Source organism: Squalius cephalus (assembly GCF_949319135.1).
Source record: "Squalius cephalus genome assembly, chromosome: 25".
Classification (NCBI taxonomy): Eukaryota; Metazoa; Chordata; class Actinopteri; order Cypriniformes; family Leuciscidae; genus Squalius; species Squalius cephalus.
The window spans coordinates 28,283,660-28,311,618 of NC_137146.1; the positions used below are offsets into that span (position 1 = coordinate 28,283,660).

At 39.0% G+C, this 27,959-nt stretch overlaps 1 protein-coding gene across 3 annotated transcripts in view; it reads left to right on the forward strand.

The window, feature by feature from the left end:
* Nucleotides 1-27,959, forward strand: part of pard3aa (par-3 family cell polarity regulator alpha, a) — a 461,686-nt gene that overhangs the window by 276,671 nt on the left and 157,056 nt on the right. For all 3 annotated transcript variants that reach the window (XM_079863216.1, XM_079863217.1, XM_079863218.1), the window contains one exon: nt 20,937-21,123. In XM_079863216.1, the coding sequence (XP_079719342.1) occupies nt 20,937-21,123 (187 nt within the window). The remainder of the gene's footprint in view (nt 1-20,936; nt 21,124-27,959) is intronic.

The following is a 27,959-nucleotide window of genomic DNA, read 5'->3' on the forward strand; positions in this document are numbered from 1 at the left end:
AGTGAAAATGATAAACTTTAGTTACGATGCAAGTGACAAAAGACAATTCCGTCATGTCCTGACTGCTAAACACAAGAGTGTGGTATCGACGCTTGACTTGTGCAACCCATTTTGAAAGCGAGAGAGAGAGAAGACGCGGCACCGCTGAAAACTCACGCGGTTGGTAAAATCAATATTTGCGGGGGAATTTCCCGCATTATAAGTGGTAGACCTGCGGGAATTATTAAAATACTATTGAAGTAGCTCCTTTTTAGGTACTAAATCGTCATTGGAGGCTGACTTGCTGCTCTCGCGCTCAGACAGGTGTTGTTATTGTGCGTGCTAAGGAACGTAATGCGCCATACAGTACGTCATTGCATCGCTATATCAGTGATATCGCGATATGACACTTTTTTATCATGTAAAAATTTATACCGGTATTATCGTGGACGGTATGATATTGCACACCCCTACTGTGTGGCATCACCTCTTCTTTTTATACCAGTCTGCAAACGTCTGGGGACTGAGGAGACAAGTTGCTCAAGTTTAGGAATAGGAATGTTGTCCCAGTCTTGTCTAATACAGGCTTCTAGTTGCTCAACTGTCTTAGGTCTTCTTTGTTGCATCTTCCTCTTTATGATGCACCAAATGTTTTCTATGGGTGAAAGATCTGGACTGCAGGCTGGCCATTTCAGTACCCAGATCCTTCTTCTACGCAGCCATGATATTGTAATTGATGCAGTATATGGTCTGGCATTGTCATGTTGGAAAATGCAAGGTCTTCCCTGAAAGAGACGACGTCTGGATGGGAGCATATGTTGTTCTAGAACTTGGATATACCTTTCAGCATTGCTGGTGCCTTTCCAGATGTGTAAGCTGCCCATGCCACACGCACTCATGCAACCCCATACCATCAGAGATGCAGGCTTCTGAACTGAGCGCTGATAACAACTTGGGTTGTCCTTGTCCTCTTTAGTCTGGATGACATGGCGTCCCAGTTTTCCAAAAAGAACTTCAAATTTTGATTCGTCTGACCACAGAACAGTTTTCCACTTTGCCACAGTCCATTTTAAATGAGCCTTGGCCCAGAGAAAACGCCTGCGCTTCTGGATCCTGTTTAGATATGGCTTCTTTTTTGACCTATAGAGTTTTAGCTGGCAACGGCGAATGGCACGGTGGATTGTGTTCACCGACAATGTTTTCTGGAAGTATTCCTGAGCCCATGTTGTGATTTCCATTACAGTAGCATTCCTGTATGTGATGCAGTGCCGTCTAAAGGCCCGAAGATCACGGGCATCCAGTATGGTTTTCCGGCCTTGACCCTTACGCACAGAGATTGTTCCAGATTCTCAGAATCTTTGGATGATATTATGCACTGTAGATGATGATAACTTCAAACTCTTTGCATTTTTTCTCTGAGAAACTCCTTTCTGATATTGCTCCACTATTTTTCACCGCAGCATTGGGGGAATTGGTGATCCTCTGCCCATCTTGACTTCTGAGAGACACTGCCACTCTGAGCGGCTCTTTTTATACCCAATCATGTTGCCAATTGACCTAATAAGTTGCAAATTGGTCCTCCAGCTGTTCCTTATATGTACATTTAACTTTTCCGGCCTCTTATTGCTACCTGTCCCAACTTTTTTGGAATGTGTAGCTCTCATGAAATCCAAAATGAGCCAATATTTGGCATGACATTTCAAAATGTCTCACTTTCAACATTTGATATGTTATCTATATTCTATTGTGAATAAAATATAAGTTTATGAGATTTGTAAATTATTCCATTCCTTTTTTACTCACAATTTGTACAGTGTCCCAACTTTTTCTGATTTGGGGTTGTGTATATATATATATAATAATAATAATTAGTGCAGGGCAATGATTAATTGTGATTAATCACATCCAAAATACATTTTTTGTGTTTATTTAATATATGTGTGTGTACTGTGTATAAATTATTTTGTATGTATACACATATACGCATGTATATATTTAAGAAATATTTGCATGTATGTATATGCTGTATACATTTTTATACATAATTTATATTATATATAAATATAAATACTTAATATATAAATAATTTTTTTTTTTAAATATATGCATGCATTTGTGTGTATTTATATATACAAAATAATTATACACAGTACACACACATATATTATATAAACACAATTTTTTTTATTTTGGATGCGATTAATAGTTGCCCAGCACCAATATATATATATATATATATATGTGTGTATATATATATATAAACAAAATCAGATCTCAGAATTGTCTTTCACCTTGTCTCTCTGTTTTTCACTTCTCATTCTTTCCTAGTTGGTTTGCACAAATGAATGCATTGACACTTTTTCTCTAAAAGCATGCGAGTGAATCTTCCCCATCTCCTGTGCGGAGAAACTCTAAAACTTCTCAAAAAGCAGCACTTCAGAGAGTTTATCTCTACATCTTCTCCGGAGGAAAGTAGAAAGGCAAAGTTTGAGAAAGTTTACCTCAGGGATGATGGCACCCTTCAGCTATTGTAGGCCTGACACGTTGTCATATATCTCATAAACTTTAGTTTTCTCGCCACATGCACCTGAGAATAGTTTCGCCACTTGTCAGTCACTTGCATGACATGTTATTTGTGTTTTTGAAAACATGAAAATTGCAACAATAACAGATGACACATTAAATGGCCCATTACTGTCTGTGCCGTAACTTTCTGCGCTGTAGGATGAGAGGTTGAACCCTGATGTATGTGTTTGTCAGAGGTCATCTTCTAAAGGACCCGGGTGAAGACCTGCCTGACACCGCGTGCTGCATCACTGTCAGGGAAATAGTCTTCAGGAGCCACAACTCCTTTCACACATATTAGCTGTCACTCAGCAAGGAGCAGACATGGCAGGTTTGAGCTACAAGGTTAGCGAGATAATGTCGTCTCGTGGTTGTTATGACAGGTCGGGATGAGGAATGAAACTTTAAAGCTTGAAAACAGACTGAAAAAAAAAAAAAAAACTCACAAGAATAAAGTGCTATAAGTACAAATTTATAGTTGACACAATTTAGGGTACAATTTTTATATGACTGGATAAAGGAAAGTATTAATCTTAGGTTGAGTTGTGATCTCAATATTAGTTTGGTTAGTTAGTTTCTTGTTTTTGTCTTCATTTATACTTGTCACTATTTCATTATAAACTGTCTTGCAACTAACTAACTAACAAACACATAAATAAATAAATAAATAAATGAATAAACGGTGTAATAATTCATCTGAATTAATGTACGTTAAAAACAAACAAAATCAACATGTTGCAAAATGTTGTTTAACTCTTTACCTGCCAGCGTTTTTTTTTTTAAAGCATTTTGATCATTTTCACAAAACTTTCATGGTCCCCAGAATATTTTGTTGTATGAATATCTGAAAATGGAATATTTTAATATCCATTTTACCTATCCATCCATCTACAGGACCATTTATACTGGCAGGCATAAATAAAGACAAGGAACATGATAATAATCATAAAATCCAATAAAAAAAGAGATGTAAAAAAAGCAGTGTCCGAAGAAACGTGTGAACTTTGTTTTCAGTGACAGGGCCGAGCATAATGGAGCATAATTCACCACTGTAGTGCATGGTGTTTGACATCTCAGACAAATCACATCCTGAAGGGAAAAAACAACAACAAAAAAACGATTTAAAATGGGATCCGGCCTTTGAGACTGAAATGCATTTCCAAAAAATCTGATTTTAATTGTTTTTCAAACCAAATACGAATGATTTCACGTCATTCTCTGCTGTTCAGGTTGCAAATAACTAAACAGATTTTGCCCTCCTCTCTCCATCTTTTCTTGTCACACGTAACATATTCCTTCTTCCTAGAGGTGAGGTGTGAAATTGCACCTTTTCTGTCTAGGAGCCATGCTGTAGATGTTGGATTCTCGTAGTCTTTTATGTTCGAGTTGCACTTAGTGTTACTTTAACAAGTTAAACACAATTAAAGTGACACACAGAGGGACTTTTTTCAATCATTTAAGGGAATGCGCGGTACCAATTTGAATTTGCCCTTCACAACTGTTGATTTGGAGAGAGAAGTGCCTCTAAGTGTGTGACGGGAAAGGTTAGCCCCATTAAACAGCGGAAATAGGCACTGTGGCTAATGCTCGTACCAAAAAAACGAGGTGTACGAGTCCATTAATAGTCCTTCGTGTAAAACGGCGTTTCTGTGACTGCTGCTCCTGGAGACTCACTATATTCTGCCCATACAGAGACATATTGAGTATATTCTGAATGAATCTACCTCTGAACGACAGTCATTACAGTTGCAAAAGCCTTGTGCACTTCAGGTAATCACAGTGGCAGAACATCTCAGAGTGTAGTCATTTAGACAGAGCACTGGGAATCATCTTCGGTACCTTTCAACAGGTAGAAAAAAGAGAAAGAAGTCGTATTGCCTGTAGGATAAGGTCATAAGCCATGTTGGATTAACACATGTACTGTATATGATAATAGTTAGGCTGCATAATATAGGCTATTACCACCACAACATTGTGAGGATGGTAATTTTGAAGTCATCATTTGTGACATGCAGCGACTCTTCTGTGAAATCTGATTGTGCTTCGGCTAACAATTTGGCTGGCGATTAAGCTTGAGATTTGGTAATAAGGCTTGTGATTCAGCTAGCAATTTGACTAGAAATTTAGCTTTTGATTTACTTAGCAAATTGGTTAGCTTGGTAAGCTTGTGATTTGGTTATTGTTTAGTTAAGCACTAAAGCTGTGATGTAGCTATGATTTGACTAGTTAATGATTAGCAATAAGGCTTTGGATTTAGATAATATTTCTCTATTCATTTAGCTTGATTTAGTTAGTGATTTGGCTAGTGATTAGCGTTTACCTAGCAGTAGGCCTAACTCTTGTGATTCAGCTACAATTTAACTAGTGGTATATTGTAATTTACTTAGCAATTCAGTTTGTGATTGGCTAGCAATTGCAACTGTGTGTTTTGTAACTGCTAAATTATTCACATGTACCATACCTTTAATCATTATCCATACACTTTTATGGACATGCAGAATGCTACAACAAAATTGATTAATCTGAGGGAGACGCAGACATGGGGGATAATGCTTTGGAAACTCGTATATCAGAGCACTAATTATCTTTAGACTTCTTTTATTCCTTAAACATAAAACTAATTAACAGGAAAGCTAATGTTGCTTGTCTTTGCAGCTGCATTAGCGATTCAACTTAACTACTTCAAAGTTAAACTCTTTTTTTTTTTTTTTCATGCGCTTCCTCTGATGTTTTGTCCACCACCAAAACATTAAGTTGCAAATTAATGAATCCTGAAGCTTTCTGTAAGCTTGTAATATTTTATAATAATAATAATAATAATATGTTTATTTTATATAGCGCCTTTCTGAGGACTCAAGGTCGCTTTACAATAATTACAAGTACACATAACATAGAAACATGACATAGAGACGATACATAAACTGTGAAGGTTAACATAGTAGAGGTATAGTACATATAGAATCTGAACATTCAGGGGTCAGGGAAACAAGTGACAAAAAGATGTGTTTTAATGTGGGTTTTGAAATCTTGTAGTGATGAGAGATTGCGGATTTGTTGTGGAATTGAATTCCAAAGAGTTGGGGCAGCGGTGCAAAATGCCCTTCCACCAAATGATGATAGTTTGTGCCGTGGGGTTGTCAACAGACCGGTATCAGATGATCTAAGTGTGCGGACAGGTGTGTATGTATGGATGAGGTCAGAGATATAGTTTGGGGCAAGACCATGGAGTGCTTTGAATGTAATAAGGAGTATCTTGTACTGAATGCGATAGCGGATGGGTAACCAATGTAGACTGCGTAAGATGGGAGTAATGTGGGAAGATTTCTTGGTGTAAGTGAGGACTCTGGCGGCAGAGTTCTGGATATATTGAATTTTATTTAATGATGAGTTTGGTAGGCCATAGAAAAGAGAATTGCAGTAGTCAAGCCGTGAACTGATGAAAGCATGAACTAGGGTCTCAGCATCACTGATGGTAAGAAATGGACGTAAGCGTGCAATATTGCGAAGGTGGAAGAAGGCAGATTTAGTGAGAGAGGAGATGTGAGGAAGAAAGGAAAGAGAGGAATCAAAGATTATACCCAGGTTTTTGACAGTGGTGGAAGGTTGAACCGGAACTCCAGCAATAGTGAGATTGTCAACACAGACCCGGGATGTAGTTTGAGGTGAACCAATAAGAAGTAAATCTGTTTTGTCTGTGTTGAGTTTGAGAAAATTATTGGTCATCCAAGCATTTATTTCATCAATACAAGCTGATATGGAAAGCGTTGGGAAAGGAGCATTGCGTTGGGAGTGGATGTATAGTTGGGTATCGTCTGCATAACAGTGGAATTTGAAGCCATGATGACGGATGATATCACCTAGTGGAAGCATGTAGATAATGAAGAGAAGAGGCCCAAGAACAGAACCCTGAGGAACACCGTGCGGGACAGAGGCAGAAGTGGACTTTGACTGGCGGATGGAGATGTAATGCTGGCGATCAGACAGGTAGGAGGTGAACCAGGATAGGGCAGTTCCAGAAATACCAAGAGCAGAGAGTCGTGAAATGAGAATACTATGAGAGATTGTATCAAATGCAGAGGAAATGTCTAGGAGAATTAGAATACTGGTGGATCCGGAGTCAGTGGCCACAAGGAGATCATTAACAACCCTAAGAAGTGCAGTCTCAGTGCTGTGAAGGGTGCGAAAACCAGATTGAAAACATTCATAAAGGTTTATCTTTATGTAATATCTGTTCTCGTATAAAGAGATAAAAGAACCTTAACACTAAATATTATGAGTCAGAGTGGTGGGCGGGACTTAATATGACAGTGCCATCACATTGATTGGTCGCAGTGGCTGTCAGTCAGAGTGATGGGCGGGGCTTAATCTGACAGTTCCATCACGTTGATTGGCCACAGTGGCTGTCAGTCAGATTGATTGGCGGGGCTTAATCTGACAGTGCCATCACATTTATTGGCCGCAGTGGCTGTCAGTCAGAGTGATGGGCGGGGCTTAATCTGACAATTCAATCACATTGATTGGCCACAGTAGTTGTCAGTCAGAGTGATGGGCGGGGCTTAATCTGACAGTTCCAACACATTGATTGGCCACAGTGGCTGTCAGTCAGAGTGATTGGCGGGTCTTAATCTGACAGTTTCATCATATTGATTGGCTGCAGTGGCTGTCAGTCAGAGTGATGGGCGGGGCTTAATCTGACATTTACATCACATTGATTGGCCACAGTGGCTGTCAGGCAGAGTGATGGGCGGGGCTTAATCAGATAGTGCCATCACATTGATTGGCCGCAGTGGCTGTCAGTCAGAGTGATGGGCGGAGCTTAATCTGACTGTGCCATCACATTGATTGGCCGCAGTGGCTGTCTGTCATAGTGATGGGCGGGGCTTAATCTGACAGTTCCATCACATTGATTGGCCGCAGTGGCTGTCTGTCAGAGCGATGGGCGTGGCTTAATCTGACAGTTCCATCACATTGATTGGCCACAGTGGCTGTCAGTCAGAGTGATGGGCGGGGCTTAATCTGACAGTGCCATCACATTGATTGGCCGCAGTGGCTGTCAGTCAGAGTGATGGGCGTGGCTTAATCTGATAGTGCCATCACATTGATTGGCCACAGTGGCTGTCAGTCAAAGTGATGGGCGGGGCTTAATCTGACAGTGCCATCACATTGATTGGCCACAGTGGCTGTCAGTCAGATCGATTGGCGGGGCTGTCAGTGAGATGAGCTGCTGGCTGTGAAACTGTGTGAAGATGTAGCGTATACACTGAGCCTTACATCAATCTAACTGGCAGTGTGAATCCACCTCTCGCAAGTCTCTACTACACAGGCTACTTGTCAAGGTATAATGCAGCAGGTGGCAGATACACATCCCTGGCTGAATCAGATGTGTTTTTTCTTCTTTCTCCATTTCTCTTTTCTCCTGTTGTGTCTTGGCCAGGACTTTGTGGGATACGTTGTTTAAAAGAGTGGTTATTTTAATAAAAGTACAGAAAATATGCAAGATCCATGGCAGCAATCAAGGATTTATTTGATGTGGAGTGAATTAAAGCAGTCTTGTTCACTGTGAGCACAACTTTGTCTAAATTGAAAAGTCCAGCCAGAAGCAGAAAATCTCACTGTGTCGCAAATTGCGGACCCGTCAGTCACGTCTGGACGTGCTGTTTCGGAGGATAATCTTTTCACACCACAGGGATCATGGAAATGTACTTCACCTGTTGATGGCTGGAGAATTGACAACATTTGCCGGCCATGAATATTTGTAACTGACGTTTTCTTATTGTGATTTTTTAGAATATATACCCTGTATTTTGTTAATTATTTAGTCTTTCACTGAATCTTTGCAGTGTAAAAAGCTAGTGAATTGCAGCAGCATATTTAAAGTAAAAATCAGGCATTTTCGTTTCTTTTTTTTAATTTTGTTTGCTCAACGATTTTTTTTTAAAACCATCAACTCTTACTAACTAAGCTTATGATAGTAAATTGTCTGAATATATTAAATTCAGATTAATCTGATTTACTCGCATTGATTTAACATAATGTATCAGTTATCGAAACATTACAATAAAAAAAACTAAGAAATAACAATAAAAATGTTACTTATAGAAGTCTCTTCTGTTCATTGAGGCTGCATTTATTTAATAAAAAAAGTTTGAAATCTATTGTAATATATTTTAAAACGTAGCAGCATCATTACTCCAGTCTTCAGTGTCACATGATACTTTAGAAATAATTCTAATATGATGATTTGCTGCTCAAGCAACATTTATGATTATTATCAATGTTGAAAACAATTGTTGCTGCTTCATATTTTTGTGAAAATTGTGATGCATATTTTCAGGATCCTTTGATGAATAGAAAGTTCTAAAGAACAGCATTTATTTGCAATAGAAATATTTTGTACCAGTGTAACAAAGGTCCTAACTGTCATCCTTGTTGAATAAAAGTGTTAGTTTCTTGTTTGTTTACAAATTTTATTTACTTGCCAAAGCTGACTTGTTGCCCAAATCTGCTTTTAGGAAGGATAGAAATATAATCTATAGATAGAGAGATCCGAGCGAGGAAAAGTTGAGCTTTTAATATTTCACTCTTTCATCACATCTCTCCGTGAATCCCGAGCTGTGACCTTCTTTTCCTCAAGGTATATTTTTCTCTGTATCTCTACTCTCTTGTGAATGGCACAGGAGCAGAACTAGAATGACAGAGATATGCTGGGAATTGCATCACACCAGCAGCGCCTCCTCAGACTCCCTCGGCTTCTCTTAAGTGGTTTGTCTCCGCCTGTCAGATTAGCACACCCGCTGTATTAATCTGCTGATGAAGACTACAGGATAATGAGAGCTGTTATGCTAACAGGTGGAGGGTTGATGAGAGATAACAGACTTGCAGTGACCACCGAGAGCCTGAAACACTCGCAAAACGAGAAGAGAGAGACCCGCTCTTATTGTTGTTTCTCCCTGTGACCTTCCCCTGTGATATTACTGTCAGGGACCTGACCTCTAGAGTGTTTTACACACACACACAAAAACAATGCATGTGTACATATTAGGCCTGTCATTTAACACATTAATTCACTGCAATTACTTATAAAACAATAACATCACAAAACAAAATTCTGCAGTAAGGATTTTTCAGATAGGATTTTTAATACTATTAAAGAGGAAATATTATGCCCTTTTACAAAGTTTTGGGCTCTACTAGAACAGGTTTTCATGTTTGAATGTTCAAAAAGCACATTATTTTCCTCATATTCTCCATTGTTGCGGCTCCTCTCTTCCCAGTCTGTCAGTAACGCTCTGTTTAGTTCCTGTCTCTATGAAGCCCTCCTTCTGAAAAGCACACTGTGCTCTGATTGGTCGGCTGGAGAAGTGTGTTGTGATTGGTCGAGCGCTTTGAGTGTGTTTGGGAAATGCCCCGCCCCTTACCATATCCGCCAGTTTAACACACTACTAATTAACTCAACCAGGCCCCGCCCTTTTATTCTGAGTATGAATTATTTAAAAGAGGAATATTGTGACGGGTTCGTTCCCGGAAGAAACTCAAGACTACAATGGAGGTGTTTCAGGGAGTTCAGAAACACTGACACTGATATAGAGAATACAAGTGCACATCAAGGGTGTGTATAGGGCGGTTATACGATTCCTTGTGAATTGTAAAATGACAAATGGGACACTGTCTCGTCTCACGAGCCTCACAGATGCATGGAGCAAGACCTCTAATACACATCGATCGCACTAGTTGACACAGGGACTAAATGTAAGATTGTAATCTGGCCAAGAACACTATTTTTGAAGCTGTTGACTGCTTTTAAAGGCTCTCCACCTCTGGTAGAGCTCAGAAGGATTTATTTTGTCCATTTCTGTAAGGGAAAACTTTTCATGTCATGAATTTGTGATATCTGACTTTAAACGGATCTCAGCTGTGCGTCTGAAAAAGCATCGTGAGTTAAGTTGATCTACGATCCAATTAGGTGTATGATGCTGTTGAGAAATACAGCCCTGGTCGGCTAATACAGCCGTGATTATTAGAAGATTTTTGCTTTTGTTTTGTTAAAACTTGCAAGGTTTAACTTCAAATTTGTACAAAGGATAGTGTATTCTCTAGTGGGTGATATTTCAAACTTATTGAGCTGATGTTGTACTTCAATTCCACCAAACAAAGACTGTGAATGACTTTTGTTAAACTTCCCATCTGGATTTCAGTAATAAAATAAATCTGTTTAGGTCTTTCTCAGAGAAAGTTTGCATGATTGCCCCTGAACTGTCAAAACTTATGAAAGACAAATGATCTCTCATTAAGACCGAGGAAGCTACATAGTCTGGTTTTCTTCAGTTTTTATTATTTCTAGTTTAAACAAGAAAATTGTTTAACAAATGAATATCTTAAATAACGAATGATTATGCTAAATTATATCCATTAATAGTCTGTTCTGTTGTTAATGTGTACTCGAACCATTTGATTTTCATTTACATTTATGCATTTGCATAAGTGACATGCATTGCATTCAAGGTAGACATTTTATTAGTTGCTTTGCCTTGGATTCAAACTCATGGCCTTAGCATTGCTAGCCATGCTTTAATGATTGAGCTACATGCAAGCTAATATTGGAAAGCTAGTGTTGTTAAGAAAAACAACTTATGGTTACAACTATTTGGCTGAGATGTTAAGTTTCTGAGTTGTCACAGTAAAGGTAATTAATGGAACATACTTTGGGTTTCGAACCTGCAACCATCTGGTTACTGACAGTGGTTTTGCTGGTTTTAAAGTTGTTTTGGGCACTTATCATGTTGTCAGGCTGGGATACCATCTCTCTGACCAACTATACCAGCAAACCACCATTAAAAATATATATTTTGGCTGGGAGTAGATGCATTGCTTTGTTGTTTTAATGGCGGAGGCTCTTTCTTTCACTATTTCCTGTGTTTACAGTATAAGCCCATTCTCATGTAACCACACTCAAATCAAATGTGACTGAGTTAATGTTGCCAACACATGTGATGCAATATAATGTCAAATGGTCACTGTACTTTTGGAGGATGTATTCTGAAAAACACAGTGGAGAGGCGGTGGCATCAAAGACCCTCAGATCTCAATGATGACCTGCTGGATTTCCCCGACCACAGCAAGTCACTGTGGATGGACATTCATGACAAACACTTGGCTTTCGCTCAATCCCCTGCTTCTGGGAAAATGTGATTGTTGATGACTTTGTTCCTAAATACATGGGAGGTTGTGATTAATACCACATGTTGGCCTATTTCTTTCATTTAAAAATGTATTTGGATTACCGGATTACACAAAGTTGCATTATGCTTTTTTTCGATGACTGCAGGAAACCGAAACCTTCTTGTTCCCGCAGTTCTGTTTCGGTGAAGCCCAGCTTTCAAATCGGCTTCTTTAGATGCTCTTGAAATAAACCCAGTGCACCGACTCTTCTCAAAAGCTTTTTCTCACTATGAGCTAAATCAATGAGACTGAAAACTTGCTTTAATACCTGGGAAAATTGAAGTCTTATGGCATGACCTTTCATTTTGTGCTTAAATTTGGGTTGAAGTCACATTTTGGACCTTATGAACACCTCAACCATCTTAAAAACCATCCTGGTGACCAGCAAATGTCATATACTGGATGGTGGCAGTCTGATTTGTTGCCACCAGGACAAGCTCAACTAGCTTAAAGGGTTAGTTCAACCAAAAATGAAAATTCTGTCAGTAATTACTCACCCTCATGTTGTTCAATTTCGCTGGTACCTGTGACTAGTGACCAATAAAGCTACTACTACTACTACTTCAACCCCGTAAGACCTTCGTTCATCTTCGGAACACAAATTAAGATATTTTTGATTAAATCTGAGAGTTGTCTCACTCCTCCATAGGCTTCTAAGGGACTGAAACTTGCTGGCCCAGAAAATGTATTAAAGACATGTTTTTTCGGCCAAAAAGTATTCTCGTCGCTTTATAAACTTAAGATTGAGCCACTGTAGTCACTTGGACTATATTAACGATGTCTTTAATACATTTTCTGGGCCAGCAAGTTATAATGCCTTAGAAGCCTATGGAGGAGTGAGACAACTCTCAGATTTAATAAAAAATATCTTAATTTGTGTTCCGAAGATGAACGAAGGTCTTACGGGGTTGAACAACATGAGGGTGAGGAATTACTGACAGAATTTTCATTTTTGGGTGAACTAACCCTTTAACCAACAAGACCAGCATGTTCAACCAGCTTCGCCAGAAATGACACTTTCTTCAGCTACATTAACTTAAAGTTGCTTAATTTTAAGGTTTCTACCCTTAAATGCTTTATTCTGATTGGTTGACAACCGTTTGCACTTATTTTTTTACTAAATACACAGCTAAAGTAGTTCCAGGCATGTTTTGACCGCATTATAGTTCCATATCACATCGCCAAATTATTTATGTTGTTTCAAACAGCAAAAGAACCAAAACCCACAAAGATAATTGACCAAGCAAATAAATATAACAAACAATAGGATACAAATATCAAACTATTTCAGTTTGTGCCACAAATTTATGTTTTATTATTAATGGAAAGCCTGCTCTCTTTCTCTCTGTCTTCCCTTCGCGTCATAGCCGCATTACCACCTCATTCATTTTCCAATAATTCAACAGCCCATCATCAATTATTCCTTACTTGAGATTTCCCACACTACAAGAAATACAAGTAGGAACTTTTCTGATAAGTGATTGTCCAAACTCCACTTCTCTCCACCAACCATCCTGAAACCCTACTGCCCTCTTTCATTCTGGACGCAGCATCAAGGAACCGTTTCATTCAAGTTTATTTGTTCGAGCCTCGATTTGGGTGGCCAACGCTGCTGTCTACGCCAATCACATGATTCCCACAATGGCTTGATTCTGGGCCCAGCAAACAGGCAATGGGGGGACTATTTGTTATAGCAAGAGAGACCCTGCAAGGGATCGTCTGATCGCAGCGTGACAGAAAACAACAGCAGTCCGCCACCATGCCATCAGCGCCCTGCAAGGAGAATATCGCGCAGATTAAACAGAAGAGGCAGTTACAAACACAAACAGCTCCTTCATGAGACCCAACAATTTGGGAAAGACTGCACATGATTTCCTTGATGTTTATCCCCAAATGACCTGAATCAAATGTCCTCGGGATGCAAGCATGATGCAGAGGTTTGGAAATCTTCACCGATTAAACAAAAGCATGATGTGTTTGGGAAGGAAAGATCTTTTGGGTAAAGCAACAGTCTTTTGTTTTTGCTTCAGTCATCCAGTTCGAGCCAAACTGTATCCTGTTTAGCTTGCATTATGAAATTAATTGTCGGATGAATATCGTAATAAATGGATCATGCTAAAAATGCATAAAACAACAAGTTTCTTGAGGTTGTTTTTCCGATGGGTAACAATCTTTTTGCACTATTGGGGCCACATCCAAACTAAGGCTACGTCTACATTAATCCGGATACATTTGAAAACGGCGTTTTCGTTTAAAAACGCTCTCCGCCCGCACTAGCGTTTTCAAACGCTTTACAGAAGTTTCTCATCCACACTGAAACGTCTGAAAACACCAAATTCACCTTACAGTGCATGCGTAAAACCTTACAAAATCTCACTGAGATCATACTTACGGAAAAAATAAATAATAAAGTTATCGCGCAATTCTTCTGGCGGGATCATTTTATTTAGCAAAATATCACAGCATTCACTGATCGTCCTGGTCGCTCTCACTCACCATTATATGTTTGGTCTAAAACGCAACATGTTTTACCACAGGACAGCAAATACGAGTGAATTTTCTGTCATCTTTGCAGGACTGTGATATGAAGAGTGTGCAAAGTAACATATTTTAGCAACTGTGTGAATGTGAATACCACATAACAGGCACATGAATATCTATGGGTTCAATATGCGTCACATGACTAAATACCTTCATTTTGACAATCCACGCTACAACGCGAAAACGGCGGTTTCAAATTTATTTTCAAAAAGCTTTGTTTTCATTAATAAAAACGCCGTCTCAGTGAACGGAAGGCCAAAACGGAGAGAAAAAGATGTGTTTTCAAACGAAAACGTATTAGTGTGGACAAGGCCTAAGATGGCAACAGTTTTCCTTACTTTTAACCCACCCAACTCTTCACATCGTGCCGACTCTCATCCACGTTCTGGTTAATGGATCTAGACAAGGTGCTGAGGAGATGTCAGCAGGATTTGTCAGTCGCTAACACCCTCCCACCAGGACAAAGCTCTCTGAAGAACATCCAGCAGAGATTTTTTAGTACATCAGTCCCAGAAGCTTACCGGCAGGTACATCATTGTGCCTTCACAAATCATTAGAAATTAGCTGTTTGAGATTCTGTACTCCTCTACTGTACAAGCCTGCTGGTTTCCCGTCCTCTTCTCAGAGCTTAATGCATAATAATCCAAGCACGCCTTCGCTATTTTCCTTGTCCTGCAATTAAGAGGTCCGTTTTTAAGCAGATTTTTTATGATTCACCGTGAAATCATGAGCGAGAGTGGGTGGACGGGGGACATAATCTTAATAAAACGGTAGGCCAATTAGTCGACCACAGCAGAATTGTGGTCTATGCGTTTTTATCTTCCATGTTAAAGACTTTCACCTTTTCACTGTGTCACAGTGGCTATTTCTATAGGTGTCCTTTACGCCATTTAGAAGAGCCAAGAGTAATGCCAGGAAACAGGAGGTCAGCACTTGTGTCAAAAAATCTGTAGGAATAGCCTCATTTACTGCAAGAACATGACTGTGTTCAGCACTAAAGCCAATTAAAACCATGTTCTGCATAAGCAAAAAGAAAAAAAATGACCTTGCATGGATATTCTGCCACTTTCAAGTGTTGGATCCTTTCTTTTTTGGGTTTTATTTCTTTTTTCATGTGGGTTAATCCTGGTCACAGACAGTTTCTTGAAATTTATCATGTTGTGGGATCAGTGGCATGACCCCAAATTTTTTTAATTATTTAAAAAAAAAAAAAAAAAAATTTCACTTATCATTCAAACGTATTTCTTCTCAAGTTTTGAATCAGACTTGAATCAATCTATGACTTTTCTATGACAGGCTGTTTTTTATTTAATTGCTGAATTCAAATTGAATTTCTTTTTTTTTTTTTTTTTGGGAGAAGTTAACCGAGACGTTAAAGTTGATGTCATGATGAAGAAAAAATATTTGAACCAATTTCATCTCTTGAAATTTATTTATTTTTTAATTCAAAATAAGAAATGATATCACCCACTGAAGACCCTCATGAATATAAATTATCATACTGTATAATTTGAACGCAAAGTTAGTTCAGGTATGGTGTGAATCCCTAAAAACGTAATAACATTTATGAATTAATTCATAGTATGTGTTAAAAAAATGCATTAAAATCTGGACTAAGGGGCTGTTTACACAACACCGTTTTCAAATAAAAACGGAAAACTTTGTATTCGTCCGTTCATGTACACGACAGTGGCGTTTTGAGGGGCCTGAAAACACAAACTTTTGAAAATGGGTTTCAAAGTGCAAGTTTTTGAAAACGATAAAGTTATCGTCTCCGTGTAAACTACAAAAACGCGACTGTGAAAATGGTGACGGAATGCACATGCGTATTACGTGTTCAGTCTATAGGCATGTGTGTCTGGCGCTAGTGCTCTGTACAAGAATGCGTATGTGCGTAGTGACATCTCCATCTACTGGCCTGGCATGTATAATACAGCGCGTTTAGTAGTTTTCGCGGATCCATGGGAATAGGGATTGTCTTGACAACATCGTCATCTATACAAATAAAAAACGTTTCCATTTTGTGTACATCATTGTCATGTAAATGTACCCTATGATGTGTAGGGGAGAGCAGGGCACAACCTAACACATTTAGGTTTTGGATCAATTATTAAACAAATAATTAAGTTTTTTGGTTTTTTTTACTCAAGCAACATACACATCTCTGCTACAAATGAACATTACATGTATTTTCATACAGTTGCAGTGAAAGTGACAGAAGCAGGGTATGCAGGGTAAAACGTAACAGACAGAGGGTTAGTTGTAACATTCGTGTGTAACGCACATAATTCAGTACTATTTTATAGTTTGATATTGTTTGTACATCTGTATAGATAAATATCCATACATCCATCCCTCATCCAATCATCCTTCTATTATGGATCAATATCATGGATAGAGATATATGAAAGGGCTGCACAGTTTTGCAATAAATAAAAAAATAAATAAAATATTATTTGCTATTGAATTATACACTCACCTAAAGGATTATTAGGAACACCATACTAATACTGTGTTTGTCCCCCTTTCACCTTCAGAACTGCCTTAATTCTACGTGGCATTGATTCAACAAGGTGCTGAAAGCATTCTTTAGAAATGTTGGCCCATATTGATAGGATAGCATCTTGCAGTTGATGGATTTGTGGGATGCACATCCAGGGCACGAAGCTCCCGTTCCACCACATCCCAAAGATGCTCTATTGGGTTGAGATCTGGTGACTGTGGGGGCCATTTTAGTACAGTGAACTCATTGTCATGTTCAAGAAACCAATTTGAAATGATCCGAGCTTTGTGACATGGTGCATTATCCTGCTGGAAGTAGCCATCAGAGGATGGGTACATGGTGGTCTTAAAGGGATGGACATGGTCAGAAACAATGCTCAGGTAGGCCGTGGCATTTAAACGATGCCCAATTGGCACTAAGGGGCCTAAAGTGTGCCAAGAAAACACCCCCCACACCATTACACCACCACCACCAGCCTGCACAGTGGTAACAAGGCATGATGGATCCATGTTCTTATTCTGTTTACGCCAAATTCTGACTCTACCATCTGAATGTCTCAACAGAAATGGAGACTCATCAGACCAGGCAACATTTTTCCAGTCTTCAACTGTCCAATTTTGGTGAGCTCGTGCAAATTGTAGCCTCTTTTTCCTATTTGTAGTGGAGATGAGTGGTACCCGGTGGGGTCTTCTGCTGTTGTATCCCATCCGACTCAAGGTTGTGCGTGTTGTGGCTTCACAAATGCTTTGCTGCATACCTCGGTTGTAACGAGTGGTTATTTCAGTCAAAGTTGCTCTTCTATCAGCTTGAATCAGTCGGCCCATTCTCCTCTGACCTCTAGCATCAACAAGGCATTTTTGCCCACAGGACTGCCGCATACTGGATGTTTTTCCCTTTTCACACCATTCTTTGTAAACCCTAGAAATGGTTGTGCGTGAAAATCCCAGTAACTGAGCAGATTGTGAAATACTCAGACCGGCCCGTCTGGCACCAACAACCATGCCACGCTCAAAATTGCTTAAATCACCTTTCTTTCCCATTCTGACATTCAGTTTGGAGTTCAGGAGATTGTCTTGACCAGGACCACACCCCTAAATGCATTGAAGCAACTGCTATGTGATTGGTTGATTAGATAATTGCATTAATGAGAAATTGAACAGGTGTTCCTAATAATCCTTTAGGTGAGTGTATTTGTGTGTGGCAGCTGCATGCAAAATTATTATTATTAATAATAACAGTAATACTAATAAAAACAAGTTCAAAATCACATTTTAAAGGGTAAATAATAAATAAACAATGCATAATAAACAAATTTGAAAAAAAATCATACTTTGACATTTAAATTCCAACATTGTTTGTGAAAGTCCAACAAAGTTAAATGTGGCAAAATAAATATATAAATAAATAAATACTCAAACCTGAAAAGTTGTGTGTCTCCCTGTTTTCATTTCATTATCGTTGTACACTTGGCGGCTGTAACACTGTGCTACAACATAGTTTAATCCTAGCTAACATTTGCTCGGAGTTGCTGACATGTTTCAGAATGGTGCTGTGTTTTAGCCAACAAGACAGTGATCAAGGTGATATAAAGTGAGATTTGGTAACGCACACACACAACTCAGAAACCGAAAACAACGTATGATGAAAAGATTTACTTTGTCCAGATTATTCACGAAATCTTATCAAAACTTTCCACAAATCCGCGGGAGACCGTCTTCTGGCAGCGAGAGAGAAAGAGCGGAAACACAACCTGACCCTGACTAACTGTGTAAAAGTTACATACACACCTACACACACACTCAGTATTTCACTCCAGTGTCATTTTAATGTTTTCCTCCTCCACTTGATGTATTCATCATTGCAGTGATGTGCTGGGCTTTGACTGTTTCTGTCGAGCGTGTCTGCGCATATGTTTCCGTGAACATATCGGTGTACACACACGTATAAACGTCTTCTCACCTCCACAACTGTGAAATTCAAGTTCACGCTATTGCACACACACATACTTTCATATGCACTCGGGTGTGTACCTGCACGCCAGCGACAGAAGTTTTTCCACATGTCCTCACCCACCGCTCAGCGAGAGAGTGTGTTTGAGAAGCTGATGCATTATGGGTGATTGCTCTGAGATCGAAGCTCTTGTGGATCTTCACCATCGAGGTTTCTTGTAAACATCCAGGCCAGCTTGAGAACTCCAGAGCCTCCAATGCTTTACGTGTTCTTATGTTTCTTGAGCTCGGTCTTGTGTCAAGCGGGCTGTTCCACATCTTACCCCTGCGAAGCTGAAAACGGCCGTTAAATGTCTCGTCTCAAGTGAAAACACGGCTCATCCTCAAGCTGGGCTTTGTAAATATTTGACTCTCAGCCTTAAATCAGCCGAAGCTTTGGTTTGTGTACGTGTTAATGATCTAACGATGAAAGTTTAGCACAGCAGATTGTTAATTACTGGACTGCTCAAGTCTGCGTCGGATGGATTAGTCCAAGTAAAATCTGAGTCTCACGGGTCAGGGCTGTGATTCTGTTCACTGAAGACTCATGCTGTTCATTCGCTCTTTTACTAGGCTTTTCTAGAGGCGTTTAAGCATACGCTCTGATGCTAGCGCACTAAATCGACATGACAACGCTTCTCTAATGAACTCTACTAATTATCCAAGATGATATACACGTATTAACAGGACCAGCCTTCCTAGATTGATCATATTTTAAGATATGTCAGTTGCTTTCGTTTAAAACTGGGAGTATTTTAGTCTGGGAGTGAAACCAGGTTTTGATCTTTAACCATCAGGCTTCAACCCCCCCCATGTCTCATGACAGTTTGTTATAATTTAATGAACCTAAAAATAAGGGTTTCTTCATATCATACGGCTAGAAAAACACACAATATGCACGCTGGTTTAGAGTGGATCTCTTCAGAATAGAAATGTAAATGAAGAGTTTATCTGGTGGTGTTAGATTCTGACACACACACACACACACACACACACACACACACACACACACACACACACACACACACACACACATAAACGTAATGGTTTTTATTCTGTACAAACTGTATATTCTCTTCCCTTTAACCCGACCCATCACACAAAACTTTCTGCATTTTTACATTTAAAAAAACAAACAAACTTAAAATAGTTTATTTTTATACCAGATTTACAGGTGAGGATGTCCCTAAAGGGAGGTTTTTGGAGATTTTGTCAGGTTTTGGTCACTTCTGGGTACAAATTTGTCCCCAAAATATATTTAAAATATAGTTGTCCCCAAAATAAGTAGGCACACACACACACACACACACACACACACACACACACACACACACACACACACACACACACATTTTCTGTCCACATTCCAAACACTTTTACTTGTTTTGAAGGTAAAATCCAGACCCATGTTGAACATAAACCCAATCCTGAAGTGTTCATTAATTGTTATCATATGCTAAAGCTGAAGTCTCAGTCGGTGTGTGTTCGGCCGAACGATGCAAAATACATAAACCCTCATTTATTTCTGTTAAAGCATTTTGTTGTCTGGGACACTGAAACTAAATATCAGTTTTATTTTTGCTGGGAGAACACCAGTGTTATTTTTTTTGTGTGGGAGTAATTGCATTTGATTGCTCCTAAGCTGCTAAAGTTGCGTAATGACTTCGAGTTGAAATAAATACACTTGGAGCGAAACACGGCGGAACTCCAGAAGTTCATGTTTGGATGGAAATCCCTCATTTTAATTGTGAACATGTGCACTGTTGTTGTGCTCAAGCTCTGACTGACTTGTATATTTTTCAGAGCTTGTTGACTTACAGTAAATGACCTTTTTTTCTACCTGTGTTTGGTTTAGTAAACTCTCTGTTCAAACAAAATGTAATTGTTGCATTTGCGGTACAGTTATAATAATGTTGTTGCACGGTGCATGAATGTTTATGTACGACATTTTGGTCATATGTGAGTATACACCCTACATTTTTAGACGGATTTCTCCAGATTAATGAAGCCCATCTCAAAAATAAACACACATTTATGCGAGATGTTGACCTTCTCTCTCTCTCTCTCTCTCTCTCTCTCTCTCTCTCTCTCTCTCTCTCTCTCTCTCTCTCTCTCTCTCTCTCTCTCTCTCTCTCTCTCAGGTAACTTCCAGCTGTCCCCCACTGTGAATATGCCCCAGGATGACACCGTCATCATTGAAGATGATAGGCCACCTGTTCTTCCTGCCCGCTTGTCTGACCAATCATCATCGAGCTCCCATGAAGACATGGGGTTTGTGACAGAAATGCCAGAATCCTGGCCCAAAGATGTCCAGATACAGGACGAAAGGTAATAATATCACCGACCACACAATCATCCTGACAATAGTCGGTTTAATTAAGTAAGATGCATATTTAAAAGGTGCACTCAACAAATATATACACAGATAAATAAATAAAAATGGACGAATGAACAAACAGTAATTTTTTAATGATGAAAAAAATGTTTAAATGATGTCCATTCACATGTGATGAAGTCATATCTATGGAAGCTTGTTTCCGACACAGAATAAAACATTTTGAAAGATAATTGCGACTTTTTATCTCACAATTGCGAGTTTACATCCCGTTCAAATCTGTCTTTATTTCTCTCAGAATTACATGAAATAAAGTCAGAATTGCGAGAAATAAACGCGCAATTGTGAGATAAAAAGTCACAAAATTATCTTTTTTATTTTTTATTCTGTGACAGAAACAAGCTTCCATACATAACGGTTTCCTATTAAAAGTGGTTTTATTTTACATGTACTATTTTAGTTTACATGTACTATGTTGAGATCACATGACTAGATTTATAAATCCATAACACCCTTGTTTTCGGACATTTATGATTTTTGTTCTGGCATGCACAAATAATCAGCAGAAATAAGCATATTTGTATTACAGTATATATATATATATATATATATATAAATATAAATATAAATTTGCTTTTTAATAGTAAAGTACTAAATTAAATTCTACATTATAAAATGGATCACCAATGTATAATACAAACTAATAAAAAAACTAAAATAAATAAATAAAGGATAATATTTCTATATAGATCTAGAAGATTATGTAATCATAATTGTTTAACACTTTATTTTAAGGTGATGTAGTTAAATGTTATTACAAGTACTTACTATAGTAATAACAGTAAATTATGCATAATTACAAGTAACTAACCCTAAACCAAACCCTAACCCTAACTCTATAATAAGTACATGCAGTTAATTAATATTACTCAATACTTATTTGAGTACAATGAAACTGTCACCTTGAAATAAGGCGAACCTAATTATGTTGTATTTAGTTTTTCTCTTACTCGTGTGTGTTAGTGTACATGTGCTTAAAAGGGTTTTGATCAGTGTGTGGTGTTTTAGGCTAGACGCACGTTTATGATTTAAGACGCTGACATGATTTTACTGCCTTTAAAGATCAGTCGGAGAATCACAGCAAACTTGTGTGACTTTTTATGTTTTGTTAATGTCATCTAGTCACAATGATCCTCGATGTTTATCACTACAGACCCGGGTTCGGCTCGTACCTGATTCTGAACCCTAAAATGAATCTGTCACGCACAGAAAGCGAGTGGCGAGTCGTACTTTTATGCATTATTAACATGTAGTGTTTTCCATTGGGTGGTTGACGGAGTGCATTGATTGACCCCAGCTAATGTTTTCTGATATCTAGTCTGTCAAAAAGCCCAAATCACAGTCCATTATGTTTGCACACATCGGTGAAATGTGAGAGCTGATGAATAAATCACGCTGGTGTAATGGTGGTGTGTGTTGGCGACAGCTGCCCCGTCCCAGCCGGGACACACACACTGCTCTCCCGGTCTCGTGTTTGGACTGAAGTTTAAGGTTTGAGGCTCAAAAGTGCCGTGGAGATATTGTGGCGCTGGTCCGGTCTTGTATATGTGTGTTTAATAATGCATATGATCTGGGAAGGGGAAACTTAGGCAACTCTTACCATGGTTTTACTATAGTAAATCTAACTGTCATTTTACCAAAAGTAAGATAGCAAATAATATTTTAGGGCATTGAAGAAATCATCTTTTTCATTACAGCTAATGTTTTTTTTTTGTTTGTTTTTTTTACAACATATTTGCATGGATCTGCCCAGAGTTATAAAGATCGATTGTTTCACCTGGTCTTACACACATCGCACAGTTAAAGTGTGGTTTCTAAGATTTTTCAGTATGACAGCTATCAACATTTTTTTATTTTTTTTTCTGGTAAGCAAATGGATTGTATTAAACCCATTTTAATATGAAAAATGGATTAGTTTAAAAAAGACTCTTGACCTAATTTGATTAAAATCCTACATGAATTACTGAAGCTCATTCTTGCTTTGTGAAGTGTTATTAGATTATATATATATATATTAATTAACTTTTTGCTTTTGTCGTTTTTATTCGTTTTTGTTTTTAATGTTCCTCTTTCTCACTTTATTTGGTTCCATGGTAATAATTTAAGTACTTCATCATAATTTCAGTTTTCAGCTTATTACAGTTTTAGTTTATTTTTCTATTTTTGTTTACTTCTGACATTTTGAAATTATTTCTTATAGTTTGTTTTAGTTAACAATAATAATACTGAGTTGAACTGAGTATCTAATGTTTACTGTTATTGCAAATAAAATGTATAATGAAGTTATTTCAACTATAATTATAATAATAAGGAAGTGTATACAGTATATAAATACTGTGTGTGTGTGCGTGTGCATGTGTGTGTGTGTGTGTGTGTGTTTGGAAAAGTTCTATTATCTTTACACTAGACAGGAATGATGTATCTTTCTGCCCGCTCATGTCATTCATCGTTCGTTCAGATGCTGCCGCTTCTCCTGTGTGTGAATGTGTTATTGGCCATCATGGGAACCGTTGAGCTGTTCGGTACATTTAGCCCTGAATCCAGTTGTTTATTTCTTAAGCAAATCCAGTGTGTGTGTGTGTGTGTGTGTGTGTGTGTGTGTGTGTGTGTGTGTGTGTTAGGCCCAGTTCACGCTCCTCAGGCTAAAAGAGGTTCCTAAAGCAAGTGACTTGAGCAATTCATTTCTGTCCACTTTCAATCTCTCGCTCTCAGTCCCATGAGAAACTGAACACTTTCCTACAAACCCTTTCAGGCTCTCTCTCTCTCTCTCTCTCTCTGTGTCTCTCTCTCTCTCTCTCTCTCTCTCTCTCTCTCTCTCTCTCTCTCTCTCTCTCTCTGTGTCTCTCTCTCTCTCTCTCTCTCTCTCTCTCTCTCGTTCTCTCTCTCTGTGTCTCTCTCTCTCTCTCTCTCTCTCTCTCTCTCTCTGTGTCTCTCTCTCTCTCTCTCTCTCTCTCTCTCTCTCGTTCTCTCTCTCTGTGTCTCTCTCTCTCTCTCTCTCTCTCTGTCTTTCTCTCTCTCTCTCTCTCTCTCTGTCTTTCTCTCTCTCTCTCTCTCTCTCGCGCACGTGTAAAGAATTATTTGACTCACACTATGTTGCGTGTGTGTTATGTTTGTGAAAGTTGTGTAATTTTGTCATAATGGATTATGGATTAAAGGCCATGGCAGTGCTGTCACACACACACAGACACACGCACACACACACATGCACACGCACACAAACACACACACTCTCTCTCTCTCTCTCTCTCTCTCTCTCTCCTCACACACACACACACACACACACACGTACACATACACATACACACCCTCCACACACACACACACACACACACACTTGGCAGAAGTGTGTAGTGCAGCACTGCCTCAGGTTAGTCTGAATTATTCATGTCTAAGGGGTTTTATAAGAAGATCACTCTCTCTCTCTTCTCTCTGTTTTATACTCTCATGCAGATTTATGACAAAATTAATTTAGCAGAAGACACATATGTGTATCTCTCACTGATTAATCTCCTCGGCCATACACTCATACAGTAAACGTGTGTATCCAAACGCTGTAGAAGTTACTCATCCACTGGAGGGAGCTACCACACACACACACACACACACACACACAGACAAACACAGAAACACACACACACACACACACACACACACACACACACACACACACACACACACATTGTGGCAGTTACTCATCCACTGGAGGGAGCTACCACAGGAACCTCACATGATCACACACACACACACACACACACACACACACACACACACACACACACACAAACACACAAACAGCATAAGTATACTTTGGGTTTTAAAGGTTCTATATATTGAAGGTTCTATATATTGAACCCTTGAAGGTTCTATCTAGAACCTTTTCTTTTAAGAGTCTTATATATATATATATATATATATATATATATATATATATATATATATTATATTTCTTTCTTCCAGTCGTGAAGGACGGCCTCTCGCAGGAGTTTATGTGCGCGCGCACAGAAGCGTATCTCTCTTTAACACATTAGTAGGGCTACTCTCAAGACAAATGGCTCTTTAGAAGGGCCAAACCACAAACATTAATAAACTGACCTAGTTATTGCAAAACCGGAAGCAGCCGTTCGAGCGAGCGTGCATGTGTGTATCCAGTACCTACGTGTGATAGTGATCTTTAAATAAAGTACAATGTTTGCTCGAGGTGTGTTAATGAATGCATGTTTGCTAGAGCAATAAGTCAGATGAGGCCTTCCATCACAGTGCGTTCACCAAGGGATCTCGCGGAGATGATGAAGAACATCTCTGACTCTTTGATTCACAATCTCTCCGTTCGGTTCAGACGTCTGTTGTTCTGTTTCTGGAGCTGTTCTGTGGATGTGTGTTTAAAGGCAGCTGGCTGTGGTCATTAGTCCTGCCGGGCCACAGTTAATTGGACGCTGCTCTAATGGCCTAATTGAGTGTGATGGAGTGGTGTGTGTGAGTGTGTGTGTGTGGATGGTCAGCTTGTGTGCAGTGGCCTGGTCCACATCGTAGTTGATCGTAGTTTTTCTGATTTAACTTGTGTTAAGAACTTAATTTGCATGCATTAGATTAGTGTGTGTATCGCAGTTTGTGTTTGTGCACGAACGAGAACTGCATGTGTTGGGATTCCTCATAAAGCCTTATGAAGTCATATCTCACGTGTGGGTTTTGTGTTGATATGTTGCCGTGTGCTCGACTGTTTTAATTACACATTCTCCCCAAATGCTAATGGATCCCTGTTGGATATGAATATTAAGATTGCACAGCGGTGCGCTGTTGTTCCAGCATGTTCAACATATTGCTAAACCCTATTGTGTGTATGTGTACTGTACACCTCCCAGATGTGTTTCACATCAACCCTCTAGAGCTTTCACCATACTGCGGTTCATATTTATCACACACACACACACACACACACACACACACATACACACACACACTCGACTTTCAATAGACATAATGATTTTTATACTGTACAAACTGTATATTCTCTCCCCTTACACTAACCCTAAACCTACCCATCACACAAAACATTCTGCATTTTTACACACACACACGCACACACACACACACACACACACACACACACACACACTCGACTTTCAATAGACATAATGATTTTTATACTGTACAAACTGTATATTCTCTCCCCTTACACTAACCCTAAACCTGCCCATCACACAAAACATTCTGCATTTTTACACACACACACACACACACACACACACACACACACTTAAAGTAATAAATTAACATTATGTCATTGTTTACCGACCCTCATGTCGTTCAAAACTGTATGACTTGCTTTTGCATAAATAAAATAAAGCCTATTTTTTTAAGACAGTTACATTTTTCCCTTGATGATTTCTCTTAAATTATATTTACTTTATATATATATAAAAAAAGAAAGAATCAAGCCTTGCTTTTTATTATAGTTAAATTGAATGGGAACTGGTGTTGTCAACCTTAAAAATGACCAAAACCCACCATAAAAGTTCCTTAAAGGAGAACTCCGGTCAATTTTAACATTGAGCTCATTTTTTTGTACATTTGGAGTGCTGTCAATACAGAGAACAACGGCAAAAATTATGTTATTTAAGCCAGCGCAAATACCTGTTTACATCCTGTTTTTCGGTTGAAGTCCAAAGTAGTCGATTGCCGAGTTCACGCGCATAGGTTTAGTTACCTATGATCACGCGCGTGAACTCGGCAATCGACTACTTTGGACTTCAACCGAAAAACAGGATGTAAACAAAGGTATTTGCGCTGGCTTAAATAACATCATTTTTATACATATCTTTTACATCTACTGCAGTCAGATTCACTCGTGTTCACTCCGAAGGAATCACTCACATGACCTGTGCACTTGTAATTAGGGATGTCCCGATCCGATCACATGATCGGAAATCGGGCCCGATCACGTGTTTTCAGACTCGATCGGAATCGGACGTTACCTCCCGATCAGGACTCGGATATATATATTCTCATTATTTTTTAACACATCAATATGTATGCGGTGGCAGTGGCACAGAGTTACGCCGGTTTCACACTGCACGCGTTAGTAAGCAGCGCAGGAGCAGTGCGTATGGTGAGCAGGAACAGGACACGTGCGTTTTGCTTTCACACTAGCAGCGTTTGTCACGCGCGGCTGAACCGCGGGTTGTGTAGGCTACAGACAGAGTACTCCATAATGGATAAGTTGGCATTGCTTTTTTTCGTTTTCAAATACATTTAAGAGAAAAGACTTGTCAAGAAGCTTATTTTATTAATAATTTCATTTATATAACTTTTGTTTCATCTTTGATTTTATTGTTATGGCAACAAGTTTGTTTTTGGACATTTGTTTTCTTTTTAAATTGCTGTTGGTCATTTGATTGACTGTTTAAAACACAATAGATATCATCAATGCACTTTTTGGATAAAACTGCGGTGTATTTTGGCCATGATCAATGTATTGTCACTTTAATTCAGCAAAAGCGGCGCAGCAAAAATAGACTCGGCGCCGAAACGATCGCGGCACTCCTGCTTCTGCTCCTGACGCGCTGCCGCGCCGCCTCTGCGCGCGGTGTGAATGCTCTAAAGCCTGGTTTAATCTGGTAACATGGGCGGCGAAAAAAAATACGCGCTGCACGCTCTGCTAACAGTGCAGTGTGAAACCGGCGTAAGAGTTAGGAGTGCAGTTCCTAAAAGCACATTACTGGCTTTGCAAACACTGTAGCACTTTTATTTTTTATTTGTTCACATGCCTGCC